The 20,201-nt window shown below is 41.0% G+C and overlaps 1 protein-coding gene across 4 annotated transcripts in view; it reads left to right on the top strand.

The window, feature by feature from the left end:
- Positions 1-303: 303 nt before the first annotated feature.
- LOC127618880 (cyclin-dependent kinase-like 5) overlaps positions 304-20,201 on the top strand; it is a 53,763-nt gene continuing 33,865 nt past the window's right edge. For 3 of the 4 annotated variants that reach the window (XM_052091555.1, XM_052091556.1, XM_052091552.1), the window contains exons 1-3: positions 304-397; positions 9,499-9,713; positions 15,460-15,494. In XM_052091555.1, coding sequence (XP_051947515.1) covers positions 9,650-9,713; positions 15,460-15,494 — 99 coding nt within the window. In that variant the 5' untranslated portion in view covers positions 304-397; positions 9,499-9,649. Of the gene's footprint in view, positions 398-9,240; positions 9,284-9,498; positions 9,714-15,459; positions 15,495-20,201 lie in introns of those variants that run through there. The other variant, XM_052091553.1, reaches the window with a different exon arrangement.

Genomic DNA, 20,201 nt, shown 5'->3' with positions numbered 1-20,201 from the left:
AGCGATTGAGAAAAATATTTATTAAATACATCAAAATGATCATGTTTCACCAATGAGTTTTAATCGTAAAAATAATCGGGTTTTATTTTATTATATTACATCATATTATTTTATATCATACTATGTCAAATGAAATTATATTATATAGTTAATGTTCGGAGAAATGCGCGTCTCTATTTATGTGAAGGACTGAAAGCCACGCCCCCGTGGCGCAAACAGCCTTCTGATTGGTGCATATGTCAGAAAGGGTGTCCCTTTACAGAACGTCAATCATTTTCATAGGCTTCGGTGACGCTAGGCTGTAAACTGTTGCTGTTACAGTCTCAGTGCGGCTTCAGGTGCGTTGGAGGTTGTGAGTGAATTTACAGCGTCCTAAATCTTCTCGCGGGAGAAACACGTAAGTATAACGCGCATCTTCTGCTTAAAGCGGCTTTATTCTGCCAGACCTGTGAGTCCCTGTGATGTCACGCTTGATTCGCCGCATCACTTCTTTTAGATGCTGTTATATTTTTGAGCTCATGACAGTGTTGTGATAATGTCACGCATACTGTACAATGATAATTATAGTCTGTCTCGTGCCTGTGTTGTTAAAGTGCGCTGTCCGCGCGATACAGCTCCGTGTTTGTATGTGCGCGTGACTCCCACGCAGCGCAGATCTCTGCGACGCCAAACCAAAACACTGACATCCACGCACAAATTGAGCTGTGTCAGTACAGTAACACATATGTGACGGGTTTATATGTGGGATATTGTGCTGATGCAGTGCAAACATGGATCAGTGTGTATTAGTCATGCATGAACATCATGCCATCATCAGCGCATTACTCTCTACAGTACGCGTATATTACACTTACTTCTCTTTTTATGTTATAACTCTTGCATTAGCATATTTTATTAATAGTGCATTACACTATTTTGTCTCACTAAAATGTATATTTTCAGCATAACAATCTGAGTAAAAAAAATGAATAGAAAATTAATACATTTCAGAATGTTTTTGCATTTCTGAGGCTGATTTTAGCTGTTTTTTTTAGCCAGGGTTGATATTATATTATATTATATTATATTATACATTTAAATGTATGCATTGGCAGCAATATTATATTGCTCATGCATTACTCTGCATAACTCTTCTCTTACAATACATTATTGCATTAGTCATATGAACGCTAATAAAATAATGCAGAATAACAGATCCTGCAAGGCAGACTTTACTGTAACATTTGATCATTGTGACACTTTTAAGGAGTAATTCTCAATATTATTATATTGCGTTTCATGCATCATATCATGCATCACCAGCACATGCTCATAAGAGATTATAAGAAGATGTGTTTTAATGGCTCATGATGCTTTCTGGGTTTGAAATCCGTAATGTTGTGGATGTTGAGATGATGTATGGCCTGTATCCCTCATGAGATGACCTTGTATGTCTCAGTATGTGTTGTGTGTATCAAAGGTGAACATGGACAGATAAATCACTCATTCTCCACAGACATCTGCTCTTGTTGTGAGAGGAATCATCCGTTAGAGCTCATACAGGCCAGCTGCTTATTTACAGTTACTAAGTTAACGTAATCGTTGACCCAAAATGGGTCTCCATCATGTTGTTCAACTTCAAACACGTTTATTTCTTTTGATTAATACCTAGTTTTTCCCATACACGTGGGACAGGCTGTAAAGCTTCAGAAAGCATGAAAAAGCACCATAAAGGTATTATAAAAGTGGTCCGTGTGACTTGTGCGCTACAGTCCACGTCTTCTGAAACTGTGCGATAGCTGTGAGTCATTATTCACTGAAAATCTTAACATCAAAATCTACTAAACTCACTTCAAGCATGCAAAGGTCTTTACGCCCATGAGACCCAGTCAACCGTTGACTGGTACTGTATGAACTCCATCTCTCAGCTTTGGGATAGTTTGGCCATTTCCTGAAGTTGCACATGATCTGTTAGGCGTCAAGAATAGCTTATTGGCGGATAGTTCGGATACTCATCTCTCTCTAAGCAATCGGATGTGCTGATTATATCAGAGGAACTGCAGGTCTAGTCTTCTCGCCGTGACATTTCCCCCTTTGCCCACTTTCCGTGTTCTCATTCTGTGTTTCTCACTCTGGGGACCGAACCCAGAAACAGATGGTGAGCAGACACGTGTCTTAGCCAAAGATCAGGAGGTGAAGTCTGCAAACCGATAGATAGGATTATTCATTAGGAATGAACGATAAGTCTCGCATTAGTGTGAAAACAGCTTCACATTATACAACACGAGTTAAAAACAAAAGATGCAAGGAAACGTTCATATGAATTCTGATTGGATGAGCCACATTCAGAGCTGTTGTAAAATAGCTGCTATACACACAGAGCATATACACGACAGCATTTGTGGAATAACATTACGACAAAAATGATTCAGACTCGTCCCTCCCTCATCTTTTAAGGCAAAAATCGAGTTTACAGTGAGGCACTTACAATAGAAGTGAATGGGGCCAATTTTTTGAAGGTTTAAAAAGCAGAAATGTGAAGTCTTATCATTTTATAAAAGCACTTGCATTAATTCTGCTGTTAATACTTGTGTATTATTTGTGCTGTAAAGTTGTTAAAATCCTTGTTTTTGTGGGATTATAGGGTGTACGGTGTTACGTCGTCATGGCAACGAAGTTGTAAAATTGGCTATAACTAGGGCCGTCGCGGTTATGAAATTTGCCTGACAGATAATTGCAATTATGACTGTTAATTGTCGTACAAATTGTCATGCATTTGGCATAGGTGTATGTGTGCTTCATAAACAACAATATATTTAAAAATACTTTTTGATCAACTTTGGTCTTGGTCCATTTTGCATTTACACTGTTGTTGTTGGAACCCATATAGATGTAATATCATATCAGAGCAGGGGTTCTCAAATGGGCGGTACCGCCCCCCCAGGTGACGTTCAAAGGATGCCAGTGGGCGCTGAGAGCAAATTAGTGGAGAAGGGGCCGTTAGGTTACAAATGGCGACACTGATCAGTCATAATAATCAAATCTTGTCAAGTTCCTCTTTGCATTAAAACGTTAATCTAGACTTGGTCAGCTGATTCTAAATGGTAAACGGTCTGCACTTATATAGCGCCTTTTTTAATATTAGCGGTTACCAAAGCGCTTTACACTGTGACTCATTCATCCATTCACACATTCACACACCAATGACGGCAGGGCTGCCATGCAAGGTGCTTGCCTGCCATTGGGAGCAACTTGGGGTTCAGTGTCTTGCCCAAGGACACTTCGGCATGTGGAGTCATGTGGGCCGGGAATCGAACCGCCAGCCCTGCGATTAGTGGCCGACCTGTTCTACCACCTGAGCCACAGCCGTGGTTCTCAATTATATGGGTTGATACGCATTTGTGCCATGGTTCATCTGATTTTGAAGTCTAATGACACATCTGAATTATCTGGTTTAGCAAATACACAGGCAGAGGCACAACCTTGGCTAATGCACCTGTATGGCTTTTGTCCAACAACTGTTTACAGAACGATTGTTTCACTTTTTATTGACTATACCACAATTCCAGTGGGTCAGAAGTTTACATACGCTGTTAACTGTGCCTTTAAGCAGCTTGGAAGATTACAGAACATTATATCAAGCCTTTAGAAAATTTGCCAATTAGCTACTGATTGGAGGTGAACCTGTGGATGTAGTTTAAGGCCTACCTTCTTACTCAGTGCCTCTGCTTGACATCATGGGAAAATCTAAAGAAATCAGCCAAGACCTCAGAAAAACAATATTGGACTTCCAGAAGTCTGGTTCATCCTTAGGAGTAATTTCCAAATGCCTGAAGGTACCACGTTCATCTGTTCAAACAATAGTACACAAGTATAAACACCATGGGACCACGCAGCCATCATACCGCTCGGGAAGGAGACACATTCTGTCTCCTAGAGATGAACGTAGTTTGGTGCGAAAAGTGCAAATCAATCCCAGAACAACAGCAAAGGACCTTGTGAAGATGCTGGAGGAAACTGGGAGACAAGTATCTATATCCACAGTAAAACGTGTCCTATATCAACATAACCTGATAGGCTGCTCAGCAAGGAAGAGGCCACTGCACCAAAACTGCCATAAAAAATCCAGACTACAGTTAACAAGTGCACATGGGGACAAAGATCTTAACTTTTTGGAGAAATGTCCTCTGGGCTGATGAAATGTTTTTTTACTGTTTGGCAAAAATGGCCATCGTTATGTTTGGAGGAAAAAGGGTGAGGCTTGCAAGCCAAAGAACACCATCCCAACTGTGAAGCATGGGGGCGACAGCATCATGTTGTGGGGGTGCTTTGCTGCAGGAGGTGACTGGTGCACTTCACAAAATAGATGCCATCATGAGGAAGGAGCATTATGTGGATATATTGAAGCAACATCTGAAGACATCATCCTGAAAATAAAGTTTGGTCGCAAATGGGTCTTCCAAATGGACAATGACCCCCAAGCACACCTCCAAAGTTCTGGCAAAATGGCTTTAAGACAACAAAGTCAAGTATTTGAGAGGCCATCACAAAGCCCTGAACTCAATCACAGTCAAATGTTTGACCCATGTTTAAAGGCAATGCTACCAATACTAACAAAGTGTATGTACACTTCTGACCCACTACTATTATTCTGACATTTCACATTCTTATATAATGTAGCGATCCTTACTGACCTCAGACAGGGAATGTTTTCTACGATTAAATATCAGGAATTGTGAAGAACTGAGTTTAAATGTATTTGGCTAATGTGTGTGTAAACTTCTGATGTCAACTGTGTGTGTGTGTGTGTGTGTGTATAATAATTAATACATTAAAATGTTAAAAAAGGCATATAAAATATATTAACAATATCACATTTCAGTCTTCACATTTTCATTTTATAGGCCCCAGATTTAGCCCTCCATCTGCATGAATACAAGAAACGCAAGGGACGTGTACGCCTGCTGAATTTATTAACAAAACTTTAAAGTTATGCAACGCATCAAAGTTGCATTGAGCAAATTAATCAAATAACACAACTTTGGTTTAGAGTGCAAGATGGTGTCATCAATATTTTAGGTCATTTACGTGGAAGAGATAGACAAGTGGAAAGACAAGGACTAGAAGCCACATAGTCCCTTTTTAGCTTTATTGGGTCTTTAAAATGATGTTTATTGGCTCTCATTTGTCATATTTATAGCTGAAAAATTCATATTTTATAATTTTATGCTTCATAAACAGTAACCAGCTCCCTAGCACTTTAAACGACCAAACATCACACACAAATCTCTTGCCCTGTTTCTGATGTCTGCTCATAAACATCTTGCCATTCTTTCGAAAGTGTGTCAGATTCTTGGCCAAAAATGTTTGTGCTGCAAAACTGCAAAGTGCCCATATTTTTTCAGTCTGAGCGTTTACTGGTCTGCTGTATTTGATGTTTATAGGCTGACGGCAGTATTTTTAGCTCTTTTCACAGTGCTTGATTGAATTAGTCTGAGTTTGACACTCATATGCAGGGAAAATCAGACTGCCTGGACATTTTAATTTGTTCTCTTGTCTGAGTGAAAATGCACTCATGGAAACAGGTCAGAGGATGACCTCAGCCGAAAGATGGTCACTGGAACTTCATCAAGACCCCTGAAGAAGTCGAACTCTATTTCTTACATTTATTTGGCTGTAAATTATTGAAACTTCTTGTATAAACCTTTTAAATACATTCATTTAATAAATTACAGTCAACGTTATCATATTTTATCCTGTTTTCACCCCAATTTGGCGTGCCCAATTCCCACTGCTTACTAGGTCCTTGTGTTGGCACGGAGGACAAGTCTTAGTTGACTCTGCTTCTGTCAGCGCATCTTATCACGTGACTCGTTGTGCATGACACAGCATGTGGAGGCTCATGCTACTCTCCACGATCCACACACACAACCACATTGAAAGCGAGAACCACTAATCACAACCACGAGGAGGTTACCCCATGTGACTCTTCCCTCCCTAGCAACCGGGCCAATTTGGTTGCTTAGGAGACCTGGCTGGAGTCACTCAGCACACCCTGGATTCAGACTCGTGACTTCAGGGGTGGTAGTCAGCGTCAATACTCACTAAGGCCCCAATTATTAATTAAAAATGATTTATTAATGACCCTTTTTACTTTCTTAATACACGTTCCTGGTGTTATTGTGCATGATTCATTGTGTATGTTAGGGCTGTAAAATAAAAATGCGAAATTTGAATATTCGTTGAATTTGTGTATTTTGGATGTGTGCCAAGCACTGGCGATGACTTCAGACCGATAAAAATGTGCTAAATATTTTTGCGCTAAAAATGGCTTGATGAAGCGCAACAAAATACATTTGAACAGAAACAAAGTGTCTCGAGATGCATTTTAAAGTTCGTTTAACTTGACACAGCATCTAATAAACAGTGCTCCTGTACGAGACGCTGAATTAACAAAAACAAAGACGTTCGTCTTGCGCAGTTTACGTAGAATAACAAACGGTAAACTGGATGGTTGCAAAAACGTTCGGTGTGTACAGGTGGAGGTCTTTGGCTGTTGTGTCTTGCTATCTTATCAGCATTTCTCAGATTAAGCAATGGGTTTGTCTGTAAAGGAGTTCAAGTTGGAAAGTTGGTCACAGCCAGGTTGCTGTCCTTTTCTGCATATCGGCGCACCGTTTTGTGGTCCGTTCTGCATAACGCGGCGGCCCATTAGGCCCATTTCGCGGCCGACCCACCGGACCCCTTGGTTCTACCGATGGCCAGTCCTCCCCTGATCAACCCCAAAGTGCATCGGCCAACCGGGAAAATGCCCGGTATGCCAGATTACCAGTCCAGCCCTGGCTGTGGCTCAGGTGGTAGAGCGGGTCGGCCACTAATCGCAGGGTTGGCGGTTCGATTCCCAGCCCACGTGACTCAACATGTTGAAGTGTCCTTGGGCAAGACACTGAACCCCAAGTTGCTCCCAATGTCAGGCTAGTACCTTGCATGGCAGCTCTACCATCATTGGTTTGTGAGTGTGTGTGTGTGTGTGAATGAGACACAGTGTAAAGCGCTTTGGTAACTGCTAAGTTTAAAAAAGGCACTATATAAGTTCAGACTATTTACCATTAGTTATTGGTGAATATGGGTTTGTTTTTATGCCATGACTTCTCAGTTTAATCACACTGATATAATGTGTTCACAATGATACCCAGAACTTACGTTTGCCACCGAGACTATTTGTCGGTGTATAGCAATTTTCTAAAGTCTTAAGTGATGACACACGTGACTTTATGCCAGCAAAAACACACTCACACACAGACGACAAAAGACATGTGTTTGTAAGATGACCCAACAGTACCACATGCAGACGTAAATAGTCATTGAGCAGACTCCAATCCAAATCAACTTTTAGTTCACTTGTTACAGTTTCAATCGTCCAAATTGAGGTTTATTATCTTGATCAAGGCCACAATGTTGGTAATTCATGGATCGCTCCCTACAGGTATTGTTGGAAGATTTTGGAATGCTATTGAAAAGAATTCTAGTCATCAGTTTTCCTCAGGGTCATTCCGTGTCAACTCAACCAGAGGTCCTCAAGACTTTGTTTTATATGCGTTTTTCAGGTGAAAGAATGATATGAATGATAATGAAAGCCAAAATATAACAACCCATCCACATGGCATTTCAATTGAGGGTGCTGAGGGATTCAAAGCAAAGAAAATTGATTCTAGTTCATACGGTTCCAGAGTTATTAGTAAATGGGCTAATTATAGCGCCACCTAGTGTCAAATGGATGTTGTTGTGCGCCTGAGTAGTGAGGGGGAATTTGGACCACTCCACCAAATTTGGGATCTCTATGATTTACAGTTTTTAACGCACAGGCACTTTTAGGGTGGAAAAGTGTATGAAATTCAGGTATTGCACTAACTGAAGAGTCGAGTGTCACTTATTCTTAATAATAGTGTATTTTGGACATTATTGTTTTTATGTGAATGAATAAAAGGTACATTCCTAGTTTTTCTACATTTCTAGTAATTTGTACTTCAGACCTACAAAAATCTTAATACCACGTGACCCACATTTGGTTTTCGACCATCGAAAATGGGTAAAATGTAACGATTTACAGATTGAGCCACACGGAGAGACTCGTATCTCTTGGATTACACCATTTAGGGTTTTAAAAATATATATACAAAAAGGCAAGTTTGATCTTAATCAGAATCTAAAAGGATATTTAGAAATCCTAAATCCTTCGGGAGATATAGGCACTCCAACTTAGCAAAAACAACACAAAAAAGTGCTTTTCCCCATATTTGGACTCCAACGGTTGGCATATACTGCAACAAGGGGTGTTGAAGTCAACTGATTCTAGTAATAGACAAACCTATCTCTGTGTAAAGATAAAATATTGATGCTACCACCTTTCAAAGGTAATTTTTTTGACCTGTAGTTTTGCTCCAAAATCATAGGTGAAAATAGTCAAATTCACCCCTTTTAGAAAATGATTAAGTATTACTCATTAAATATTGATCCATGGCATTAAATGGTTTGGTTTTCATAATCATTTATGTTTATCTTTCATCAGAGGAAGTATTAACAAAATCTCAAATTTCAGCCAAAATTGGATTGATTGGTCAAATTAGGTTGATTTGACATGGAACATCCCCTCTGTCTGTGGTTTCAAGGGCTATTAAACGGCAATAGCTATAGCTTTTTTAAACCATGGATTACTGATATTTCTTTGTCTCTAAAAAAAACTTGACCATCTCAGCAAACTTAAGGATGTTTAAAAAGTTAAAAAGAAAGTCAAATGGGTTTATAACACGAGGGTGAGCAAACTATCCCCTAAGAAATGACGCAGGCCAATTTAACCATCTAGTTGAACTTATCAAGGTGTACCCTCATGAAAAAGCCTAAATATTTGATTTGTATTCCATTTTTGTATTATATCGTTATTCCTCCTGTGTTCTGTTGTCTATTTGTGGCTCATCTGGTTAATCTAAACCCAATTCTTCCCGTTACGTGAGCTTTTTCTTACACTGCGGATTCTCTGTTTGTGTTCTTCACTTACTGTATCAAAGCACTGGACATGTTTAATCTCGGCTCTCTCCTTCAGTTCAATGTCTCGCTCTTTCACGGCACCGAATACAGTTCTGCTGTCGACTATTTATAGCTGAATCCTAATTATCTGTGACCCACACACACAAATGCTTATCACTGCCACCACATGTGAAACGCAACAAATTTGCCGTGAGGAAATGAAGAGTGTTTGCTCCTCTGTGAGATAACGTAGCTGTCGTTTGGTTGTTTAGGATTCGTGGTATGTTTTTAGATTTCTGGTGGTTTCGTATGGGGAGCTTTCGGGGCAACTGGACCTAGTCCGTCTTGTGTTTTCCATCTTGAAAATGGAACTACTGTATAAAAACACCTCTGAACGGTCCACATGTGTTCTGATCCAAATACTGTACCATGGCATTGTGATATTCAGGTTTGATTAAACTGTTGAAGTAAATGTAATTAACTATATTTCCACAGGTGCAGGTGTGCGCTGACAGAGAGCGTCATGTTCAAACGTTCACGGTGATTCGACCCATGATTCCACACCAGGTCGCCCCATGCCAGCCCGTAACCATGACGACCACTCGCCCCCGTGAGCACCTCCATCAACTGGTGACCGTTTGACTGGATGCGTAACCCCGCCTCCGGTGATGACATGCACAGGTTTGAGGTTCTTGGGATTGTTGGGGAAGGTGAGTACTGCCGAACTTGATGATTTTGACAATTAAACTGAGGCAGAAAATCCAGGATAAAGAAATTCCCTGAGGACATAGGCTTACTACAAGCACAATTCTTCCTAACTGTGTCATAAATCCACAGAAGTAATCTGTGTCAACTGTCATGACAACAACTATCTTTTTTTTTATTTTTACTTTTTATTTTCTTCCCCCATCTTTTGTCACAAATGCTATTTATGGATTTTATGGCCTTTTATGAAGCACTTAATTCATCAGCCTATTTTTCTTCTAAGGCAAGCCTCATTATTAATATTGCTCATGTAACCAGTCCTCCTCGACCTGCTACAGCCTCTAGCATCAGTCGCTAGTGCGCCTCTTGAGGCCAAGGGAGTGAGGTTTACACCTACTGCACAGCTGGCTCTCTTTACACTTACCCCCTAAACCATACCCCCATCCGGGCCACAGCACTACTGTAACCGGACCTGCTCAACCTGCTCGAGCGGGATTTGAACCGCCGTCTCCGACATGGGAAGTGGCCAAGCTAATGTCTACAGCCTCTAGCATTCACCCCCCTAAACCATACCCCCATCTGGGTCATGGAACATCTGTAACCTGTCCTGCTCGACCCGCTCTGAGCAGGATTTGTACCGGCGTCTCCGGCATGGGAAGTGTCCAAGCTAATGAGGAGGCTAAAGGCTACAGCTTCTAGCATCAGTCGCTAGTGTGCCTCTTGAGGCCAGGGGAGTGATGTTTACACATACTGCACAGCTATCACATACTAGCTGGCTCCCGTTACACTCACTCCCCTAAACCATACCCCCATCAGGGTCACGGCACCACTGTAACCGGTTCTGCTCGACCTGCTCCAAGCGGGATTTGAACCGGTGTCTCCGGCATGGGAGGTAGCCAAGCTAATGAGAAGGCTAATGGCTACAGCTTATAGTGTCACTCGCTAGTGCGACTCTTGAGGCCAGGGGAGTGATGTTTACACATACTGCACAGCTATCTCATACCAGCTGGTTAGGTTAGATTTGAATAGGCTATTTGAACTTGAGCTGCACTGTTTGTTCTACAGACATGAATAAAACCTCTAATCATGCAGCTTGTTGAGGAGATGTGTACTGTTACTTTACAAAGCAATCAGACTTACCATATTTACCTGGAGGACAACAAAGGTGGTGAAAAAATTCCCATAGACATTGAAGGATGGACCCAAGCCATATCTACAGACCAGAATATCATAGATGCTTGAGGGTGGACTCTTTTGAAATGTGCCAGTAAGCAACCACTCAGAACACCTCAGAAACCATATAGCAACATGCTAAAAACCTCTCAGACAGGCAAGCACCACTCACAGTTTCATCAGAAAATAAAAAAAATGTAGTTTACATTAGATGAGATATAGTGGCATTTTATGTTGAGTTGTGTGAAGTCAACCTCTCTCTATCTCTTTCTCTCTCTTGCTCTGTACATTTTGAATGAGGGTGTAGCAAAAGTCTCAGGAGATGGGGTTATTTTTACTCTTCCATCTATCTCTTACACACCGATGCCCCACTAACACTGCGAAGAGTGTATTCTGTGTGTGTTTTGTGTGTGTGGTGTGATCGTTGGATGTGTGCTGTGTCTTTCACATGTTTTTCCAGACCCAGAAAATGAGTCTAAACTTGTTTTAGGTCAGTCTACAGTATTCTGTTAATTATCAGTTGAACAAAATGCAAGTGGAAATTCCCTGTGGAGAACACACCACCACAATGCTAGTTGTGGAGAGTGTTTTTTTGTGTGTTGCTATGCGGTAACAAGGGTATTCTGAGTGGTGGCTTACTGGCCCAAGTCAAAAGAGTCCACCCTCAAGTCTCTATAGCCGCTTTTCTACTATCAGGCCAGTGCGAGTCAGGGCTATCAACTGGCCAGCCAGGGCCAAAATTGATCTTTGTCCCACCTTCGGGCAAATAGCCCCGCAGCATTGCCCTATATCCCGCCCTTAATATGCCGCCCTGGTGCCAATGTCACACACCCCTCCCATTTAACAACCAAGAGGGAACTCAAATTGAGTTATCATGTTATTCAGTTATCTAGAATATCGAGTTACTACATTGTTTACTACATTAGCTAGCTAGCAAGATATGATAGCGTTAACAACTAACCAACTGTATCCGCCATGGTGTCTTGAGTGGTCTCTCCACTGAGAGTGGGACGATGTCCCAAAACACCAACATGATCTCAAACCATGATCTTTGGGCACTGCTTTGTCCATTGTGCATTTTAACAGATTTCTATTGTGTTTTTCACGAACCTTTACCATTGTGCACTGGATGCACAACCTGGCAAGTTTGGCGATCTTGGTGCTGAAACCTCTGACCTGAAAGCTATGTTTGAAATTGACCCTGTCTCAATCCCCAGTTGGCCTTGCTTCGCCCATGGGTAATTGGTGGGCCAAAGGTTATTGGCCCCGAGAAAGCCCAGAGGTGGCATGTTGAAGCCCCGGAAGTGACAGCGGGAATGCAACTGGCCCTGGCACACACTAGCATGCCCTAATTTGACCCAATATTGGAAACGTTTGTTATGATATTCTGGTCGCTAGATACAGTATGGCTCGGAAACCTCTTTTTAATCCATTTTAGGGGTTTGTTCAAATCACTAATCATAGCTACTAGTAATGCGTACCTTAGCAAGCACCACTAATAATCATTTTAGAAGGAATTTATTGCTTATTCATATCAAAAGCTAATCTGTGTTGGAAGGAAAGTGGCACACGGCCCAGAAGAGCGATGATAAAGATCATGAGGATGGGAGATTATGTGATATAATCCGGATTAGCACATAATAATGTGGAAACAATCTGAGCGCATGATCATATGCTCTCAAATTGATAGAGAGTGTGTGTTTGTGTGTCCATATACATGTTTGTATTTGGCATTGTGTGTGTATGTCTGACGTGCTGTGTGTTCAGCTGTCAGTAGATCAGTTTCTGGTCTCTCTCTGTTGGCTGTCAGTAGTTTAATCTTTTGTCAGCTGCTCTCTCTTCTCTTGTATTCCATCGTTCTGACAGACACCATGGCACAATGGCGCCAACGTTTACCCTCTTACCGCTCATAGCTAATTGAAAATCCAGCAATTTCATAGAGATTTACTCCATAGCCACATTCACACTGCAGCTAGTTGTCACTCCTCATCTAATTTGGTTCTGTCCACACAGTGTTTAGTTGTTTACAAGAATGACAAATGCATTCTACAACCGAATACACTGCCGAAAAATTGAGGGAGTGGCATCTATGTTTACATTAACTGAACATAGTGTGTAACACCAGTTGGCCATCATAAACTGTGGCAAAAAATGTCAAAACTGTTGCCATCCATGTTACTAATGTAACTATATTTTTCAGTAGTGTGACAGCTCAGCTATTTTCACTATAGTGCACTCCAAAAAAACAACAACTATTTGGCTGAACTTGATTCAATAGTGTGCAGTGGTTCCAGTTGTTGGGGCCCAATCACTGAATGTTTGGAGGTCCTATTTTTTTGTAAGGATTAGAATAATAATAATTATTATATTATTATATTATATTTTAAAAAGGGCATTCTACATTCTTTAGCATCCCCTCTAAAATGGGCATGTAACTGGGTCTATGTAACCCCCCCCATTTTCTGCAGTCACAAAACTTGGATAGCCGAATTAAGCATTTTGATTTTGTATATTTTTGACAATTTCACGCATCTAGTTAAATTTGGCTTTTATTTTGACGGAAAGCCGAATTAAGCGTTTCGATTTTGTATGTTTTTGACAATTTCACGCATCTAGTTAAATTTGGCTTTTATTTTGATGGAAAGCCGAATTAAGCGTTTCGATTTTGTATGTTTTTGACAATTTCTTAAATTTCACGCATCTCGTTAAATTGGGCTTTTATTTTGATGGAAAGCCGAATTAAGCGTTTCGATTTTGTATGTTTTTGACAATTTCTTACATTTCATGCATCTAGTTAAATTAGGCTTTTATTTTGACGGAAAGCCGAATTAAGCTTTTGATTTTGTATATTTTTGACAATTTCTTCAATTTCACGCATCTAGTTAAATTGGGTTTTTATTTTGACGGAAAGCCGAATTAAGCTTTTGATTTTGTATATTTTTGACAATTTCACGCATTTAGTTAAATTAGGCTTTTATTTTGACGGAAAGCCAAATTAAGCTTTTAATTTTTTATATTTTTGACCATTTCTTCAATTTCAAGCTCTAGTTAAATTGAGCTTTTATTTTGACGGAAATTAAGCGTTTTGATTTTGTATGTTTTTGACAACAGCTTTACACCTCTGGATAAGCAGTTCACTATATGGCATAATGTGACCGGGAAAGGCTGTGATTTAATTATATAAATATAAAGTCTGCATGTGCTGCACACTTCAAGCTTAATGCACGCTCTGCTGTCTGTAATCTATTACAAACACAGAGTGCATGTGATGCTTATGATGAGGTGTTATCAGTGAGTGAGCGGCTGGCTTCACACATCCACACATTGAGGGGCAGATTCACTAAACAGTTGCACAACTTTAGTGCATGGTATTTCAGTGCAAATTTTTAGGCTCATTAAAGATTGCACATCATTCACAAAACTTGCAACAATTTGCCATGCATAATTTACATTACATTATTACCACCAAAGTAGGTAGTAATAACATATCTTATATAAAAGAGATGTTTTTGAAAATTTTTAACTGATCATTTCAGCAGTAATGAATCAAATATTCATCAAATTATGTTGAAGTGTGTTATAACCTGGCATATATCCGTTAAGTGCATGTTCTGCATGTTTAAGAGATGATCCAGGTGTCTGGATCAAAGTGATGCTGTTTGGTGGTCTGTTAATTTTCACACCAGGACATGTCACGATTTTAATTTGATTGAGCATTAATACATTATTTTGTTCCTAAATATGTAAAAAAGGGGGGAATTCCGCGTTTAATAGTTAATTACTTCTTTATTTACATTTGTATGAATTCCGCGATTGTGTCTGTGTTATCACAATGTGGAATTCATAAGGCGCTAGTGATAGCACAGCTCTCCTCAACAAGCCGCGTGATTTAAGGTCTCATTCTTATTCGTATAACAGATGAAGTTGCCTTAGCAAACGAGATTCCCCTCGGATACCAGCCCAGATCTGTTGGACGGGTTCCTCACTTGTGCTCAGAACTGCAGCTCCTAAGGGACCATAGATTTGTGCCACAGATAGAGCTGATATCCTCTACAGTGCCAAAACCATACCACAGCTTAACGCACAGCCTGTAAACAGGCACACACAGACACTTAAAACTAAAAAATGGCTCTCGTTTACTCACACCTGAGTGCCAGTTTGTGGATTGTTTGGGCTAAACATGCTAATGCGAGATTTTTAATGAGTTCTCCTGATTAAAAAAAACTGTTGGCAGCAATTGGACCCTCTGTTGCTTTTGTGTCCCAGAGGTCTTGAATGAAAACAGGATGTTCTTACACCTCTCTTAAAATCTCTCACTCTAGATGTGACAGCAGGTAAACGTGTAAATGAATGCCTCATTTTTACCATGATCTACTTTCAATCACTTTATTTGGCATACAAATCACACTTTGGCTTTTTAGACAGGTTTTGGCACATTGGCATGCATTTGGAGAGAATCGTGTTTACAAAGACACAGTAATGACTGGTAATGAGTTCTTCTGACTCATAAAATCTGTTTTTCTCTCTCTCTCTCTCTCTCTCTCTCTCTCTCTCTCTCTCTCTCTCTCTCTCTCGCAGGAGCTTACGGTGTTGTCCTGAAGTGCAGACACAAGGTAAGTTTTCTTTGTAGATGTTCTCGGTTCTTCACGATGGAGTGTCTTATGGCACGTTACGGTTCAACTTGACTCTACTCACTTTACTTTTCTGAGCTTGCATTTCCACTGCAGTTTAGTGCCGCCTCAGCGTGGGTGGGATTATAGGCTGATCGTCATAGTTGCGCCGCCTCTACTGCCGTGACATCATCTTAAACACGACACAAACTGACCAAAATAATAACACAACTGCTAACTGTTAGCTACTAGCTCACTGCGCTACATAAAGCAGTTGTTGCATGGTGATTTTACACAAGTGTAACAGTTAAATTGGTCTGGTTGTTTTAGAAGCTTCCAGTAGCTGCTCAACTAAATAAAGTGAAGCTTTCAAGAAGAGTATAGAGTTAAAGTAACAAAACATACCATCCTCCATCGTGGACTCCAATAACGCCGTTGCTGATTCCAGGGCACTCTCCCTCCCATTGCTCGCCGGTCTATTGTCATAGATAGTCCATTTGGTCGAACCACTTCCACTCTTCCTTGATGGTTCTGTAGTCACTTTTAAGGTTTTTTTAACTCTTCCCTTCACTGTTGGTAGGTCCGGTGTTAGCCGTGTGCAGCCAACAGCTGAGACACTTCCTGAAAGACTTTTTTGTTTTACGACGTTTCGTTCGTCGCTAACGAGTGGACCGTCTGCACCTCGTTTATTGACCATGGCGTGGTTTTGCGCACAGCCATTTCTTTTTAAATTACAAAAGTAACGTGAACAAATGATACTGCTATCGCTGTTGCTAACTACTTGTTGCTACTGCTATTGCTGATGCCAGCAGCCATATCACCCTGCAGCTCTTGCCTGGTTGCCCACTAAAGCTAAGCAGGGTTGAGGGTTGGATGGGAGATTTCCTGGGGAAAACCAAGGTTGCTGCTGGAAGTGGTATTATGGAGGGCAACAGGGGGTGCTCACACTGCGGTCTGTGAGGGTCCTAATGCCCCCATATAGTGACGGGGACACTATACTGTAAAAAGGCACCGTCCTTCGATTGAGATGTTAAACCGAGGTCCTGACTCTCTGTGGTCATTAAAAATCCCAAATGGCCAAATTCCCCCCATCGGCCCCTATCTATCATGGCCTCGTATAAATCTCCATCCCTGAATTGGCTACATCACTCTACTCTCTCCTACCCACCAATAGCTGGTGTGTGTGGTGGGCGTTCTGGTGCACTATGGCTGCCGTCGCATCATCCATATGCTATGTAAAGTGTAAGTAATTAACTATAAAACTAGTGGGTTGATGTCATGTGTCGGAAATCCAGTGACGCTGGTAGTGACGAATCTCTCTGACCAATCAGTGATCTGCAGGATTTTGATGTCACATTTATTATCGGCTCGGCTCGCTTGTGGGGTTTTCCACTGTGGATTGTACCTGGTATCTGATACTTATTTTAGTACCACCTCGGTCGAGGTTCCAAGCGAGCCGAGCCGAAAAATACTTCCACACTTCTGACTCAACCCTTTTAAAAGGCAGATAAAAAGCCATGCTTCCTGTCCAAGTTGGTTTACATTAGAGTGTGCATGAGACAGTCATGCCACATAAACCCAGTGTTGTGAATCTTGATTCGTTGATGGAAAAAACTACTGTGCCTAAACGATTAGGCTAAAAGGTTATCAAGAATTATTTAAGTCCCACGATTACAATATTGAGCATGTTAATTACTGTGAAATATCGTATTACCGAATACATCACATGCCTAATGCAAACACACTGATTCCGCCTCATCTGAAGCCAGTTTTGCTGGGCTTTATATTTGGGGTATGTTTGGAATGGCGTACTATGTACTAATTGGGAAATAAGTAGGATGTAGTATGAATACTGTGTCAGGGATTTGTCAGGAAGTACCCACATGCAGACTGCCAAAGTCTTCAATAAGTCTTTTATTTAGACAAAAACAGGATGCAAAAACTGAACACAAACATATCCCGAACAGATGGGCAGAGGAGCACATGGACACAAAGTAAAAGAAAAGAAAGAACAGTGCATCGGTGTCAGGATCCGACCAGTAAACCAGAAACCAGAGGCAGGATCCTGACATACTGTGCACTTGGGCTGGGTATCGATACAGATTTTCCATTTTGGGTGACTCCATCCAGGTCTCCTAAGCAACCAAATTGGCCCAGTTGCTAGGGTGGGTAGAGTCACATAAGGTAACCTCCTTGTGGTTGCTATAACGTGGTTCTTGCTCTCAGTGGGGCGCGTGGTGAGTATTGCGTGGATGCCGTGGAGGATAGCGTGAAGCCTCCGCACGAGCTACGTCTCCGCGGTAAAGCACTCAACAAGCCACGTGATAAGATGCTCGGATTGACGGTCTCAGACGCTGAGGCAACTGAGATTCGTCCTCCACCACTCGGATTGAGGCGAGCCACTACACCACCATGAGGCCTTAGAGCGGATTGGGAATTGGCTGTTCCAAATTGGGGAAAAAAAGCCAATATCTGGACCATTCAAATGAAGATCATTGGGAAAATCTATATTTTTACCCAGCCCTACTGTGCACAATTTGCAAAATTTCTGTAGGCCAATGCATGTAATTTCCTAGACCTGATAGCACACGTACATCACCCAGACGTCTGTTTCATGTGTGTGTTTACATCTGGAAGACGTGGTTGTTTACGTTTGCTCATCTGCAATACGTCTATAATACATTTTCTTTCAGATGTCATTAAGACATCGGCAGATGTCTTTGAGGCATTTATGATTTAAAATGTTTGCAAATCTGATCTTTTTAAGATGTTTAGCAGATGTTAATTAGATTATGATGCTTTCCAGATGAAACGCTCTTAAACAGGCATCTCAGAGATGTACGTGTGCTATCTGGGAGATGACCGACTGGATTTGCTAAAATGGAAAGAACACAACCATAGCACACTGTGTGGAATACTGTATCAATTTACAGTGTGATAAATGAACCAGAAATGATATATGACATGCGCCACAATGTTAGGGTGTTATTGGGGGTTGCCAGCATGCTGCTGTGCTGTTGCTAGGGTGTTCCGGATGGTTGTAAAGTGGTTGCTTATTGGCAGTCTCTGCTATGTTCTGTCTCTGGATATGGCTCACTTTGCTTTTTCCTTTTTTTTGCCCATTTTTATTGTCAACCAAGTAAAAATGGTCCATTTGCCATATGTAGCATACTACTGTTTGAAACGTTTATAGTATGCAGTATGCATTGTATACTGTGCAGTAAACAGTACGCTAGTTTCCATTGCCAACATAACCAGTGGTCACAGAACCGTAACAGTGGTAGCAGGTTTGAGTTCAGTGCTGTTGATGTGACATATGCTGGTTTTATCTATTAATATCTCCTCCGGTCATGAGCAGTGCTGGTCTGTTACCCCTTGGCCGTCACACAGATGGTCTCGCTGTGGCAGTCTTGGCCTCGTTCTGTTAAACACGACACAGTTTCCCTCTTTCTCTTCTCTCTCTGACGTGACCCACACAAACAGAGTTCACGCCATCTGCCGCTCACACCTGCAGTCTTTTCCTGCTGAACAGCTGTGCGGAATGATGTTCACTCGACGGCTAACCAAGTTAGCTCAGGCGGTGGACCGAGATCATGTGATGTTCTTTGTTATGGTTGCGTTTGTGTTGTGGGAAAAGTGCAAAGAGAAACGTGTGTTGAACTAATGTGTTGATTTCGAATAATGGAGCTGAATGAAAGTGAAATTGACTCAGGTCAGACTCAGAGCCATGGCATAGTGGTTAGCGGATATGCTTATTATTAAATGTAGGATGCTAATGGAAATCTGTGCTTTTAACTGAAATGTCTTGGATTTTTAATGTTATAAGGATATTGTTGAGCAAAAAATGTTTTGGCAAAATGTAGGCATGCCACAATGTTTTTGTTGGAAAGCAGCAGCTTCCTTCATGGTGTCCTGCCATGAACACTAGGACTGTTTAAAGTTTTCTGTATAGTAGACTCATGAACAGAGATGTTAACCAGTTTCCATTAAGTCTTTATCTGTCACTCTAGGGTCCTTTTTAAGCTCATTGAGCATTCTGCGGTTTAAATACGCTTGGCTGGACGGCCACTTCTAGTGAGAGTACCCACAGTACTAAATTATCTCCATATATAGACAGTTTGTCTCACTGTGGACAGATGAATATCTAACAGCCACTTCTAGTGAGAGCACCTATAGTACTAAATCATCTCCATTTATAGACAGTTTGTCTAACTGTGGACAGATGAATATCTAACAGCCACTTCTAGTGAGAGTACCCACAGTACTAAATTATCTCCATTTATAGACAGTTTGTCTAACTGTGGACAGATGAATATCTAAACTCTTCAAGATAACTTTGTAACCCTTTCCAGCTTTATGCAAAGCAACAATTCTTGGTCGTAGCTCTTCTGAGATCTCTTTTTTGTGAGGCATGGTCCACATCAACAGATGCTTCTTTTAAATAGCAAACTCAAAATATTTGAGTGCTTTTTTTTAAATCAAAGTAGCTCTAACCCACACCTCCAATCTCACTTCATTAATTGGATGCCAGTTTGCCAACTCCTGACTCTAATTAGGATTTGGTGACATAATTAGTCCTATCCTAGGGGTTCACTTATTTTCCACAGCACTGTGAATGTTTAATTGGATGTTCAAAAAAGACATGAAAGACTATAATTGTTTTTATGTTGTTAGCTATTGTACTTTGTCTATATTTGGGACTTTGATGAA

This window comes from Xyrauchen texanus, chromosome 25 (genome assembly GCF_025860055.1).
Source record: "Xyrauchen texanus isolate HMW12.3.18 chromosome 25, RBS_HiC_50CHRs, whole genome shotgun sequence".
NCBI lineage: Eukaryota > Metazoa > Chordata > Actinopteri > Cypriniformes > Catostomidae > Xyrauchen > Xyrauchen texanus.
The sequence above is the reverse complement of the archived record's forward strand: the minus strand, read 5'-3'. Positions and strand labels throughout refer to the sequence as shown.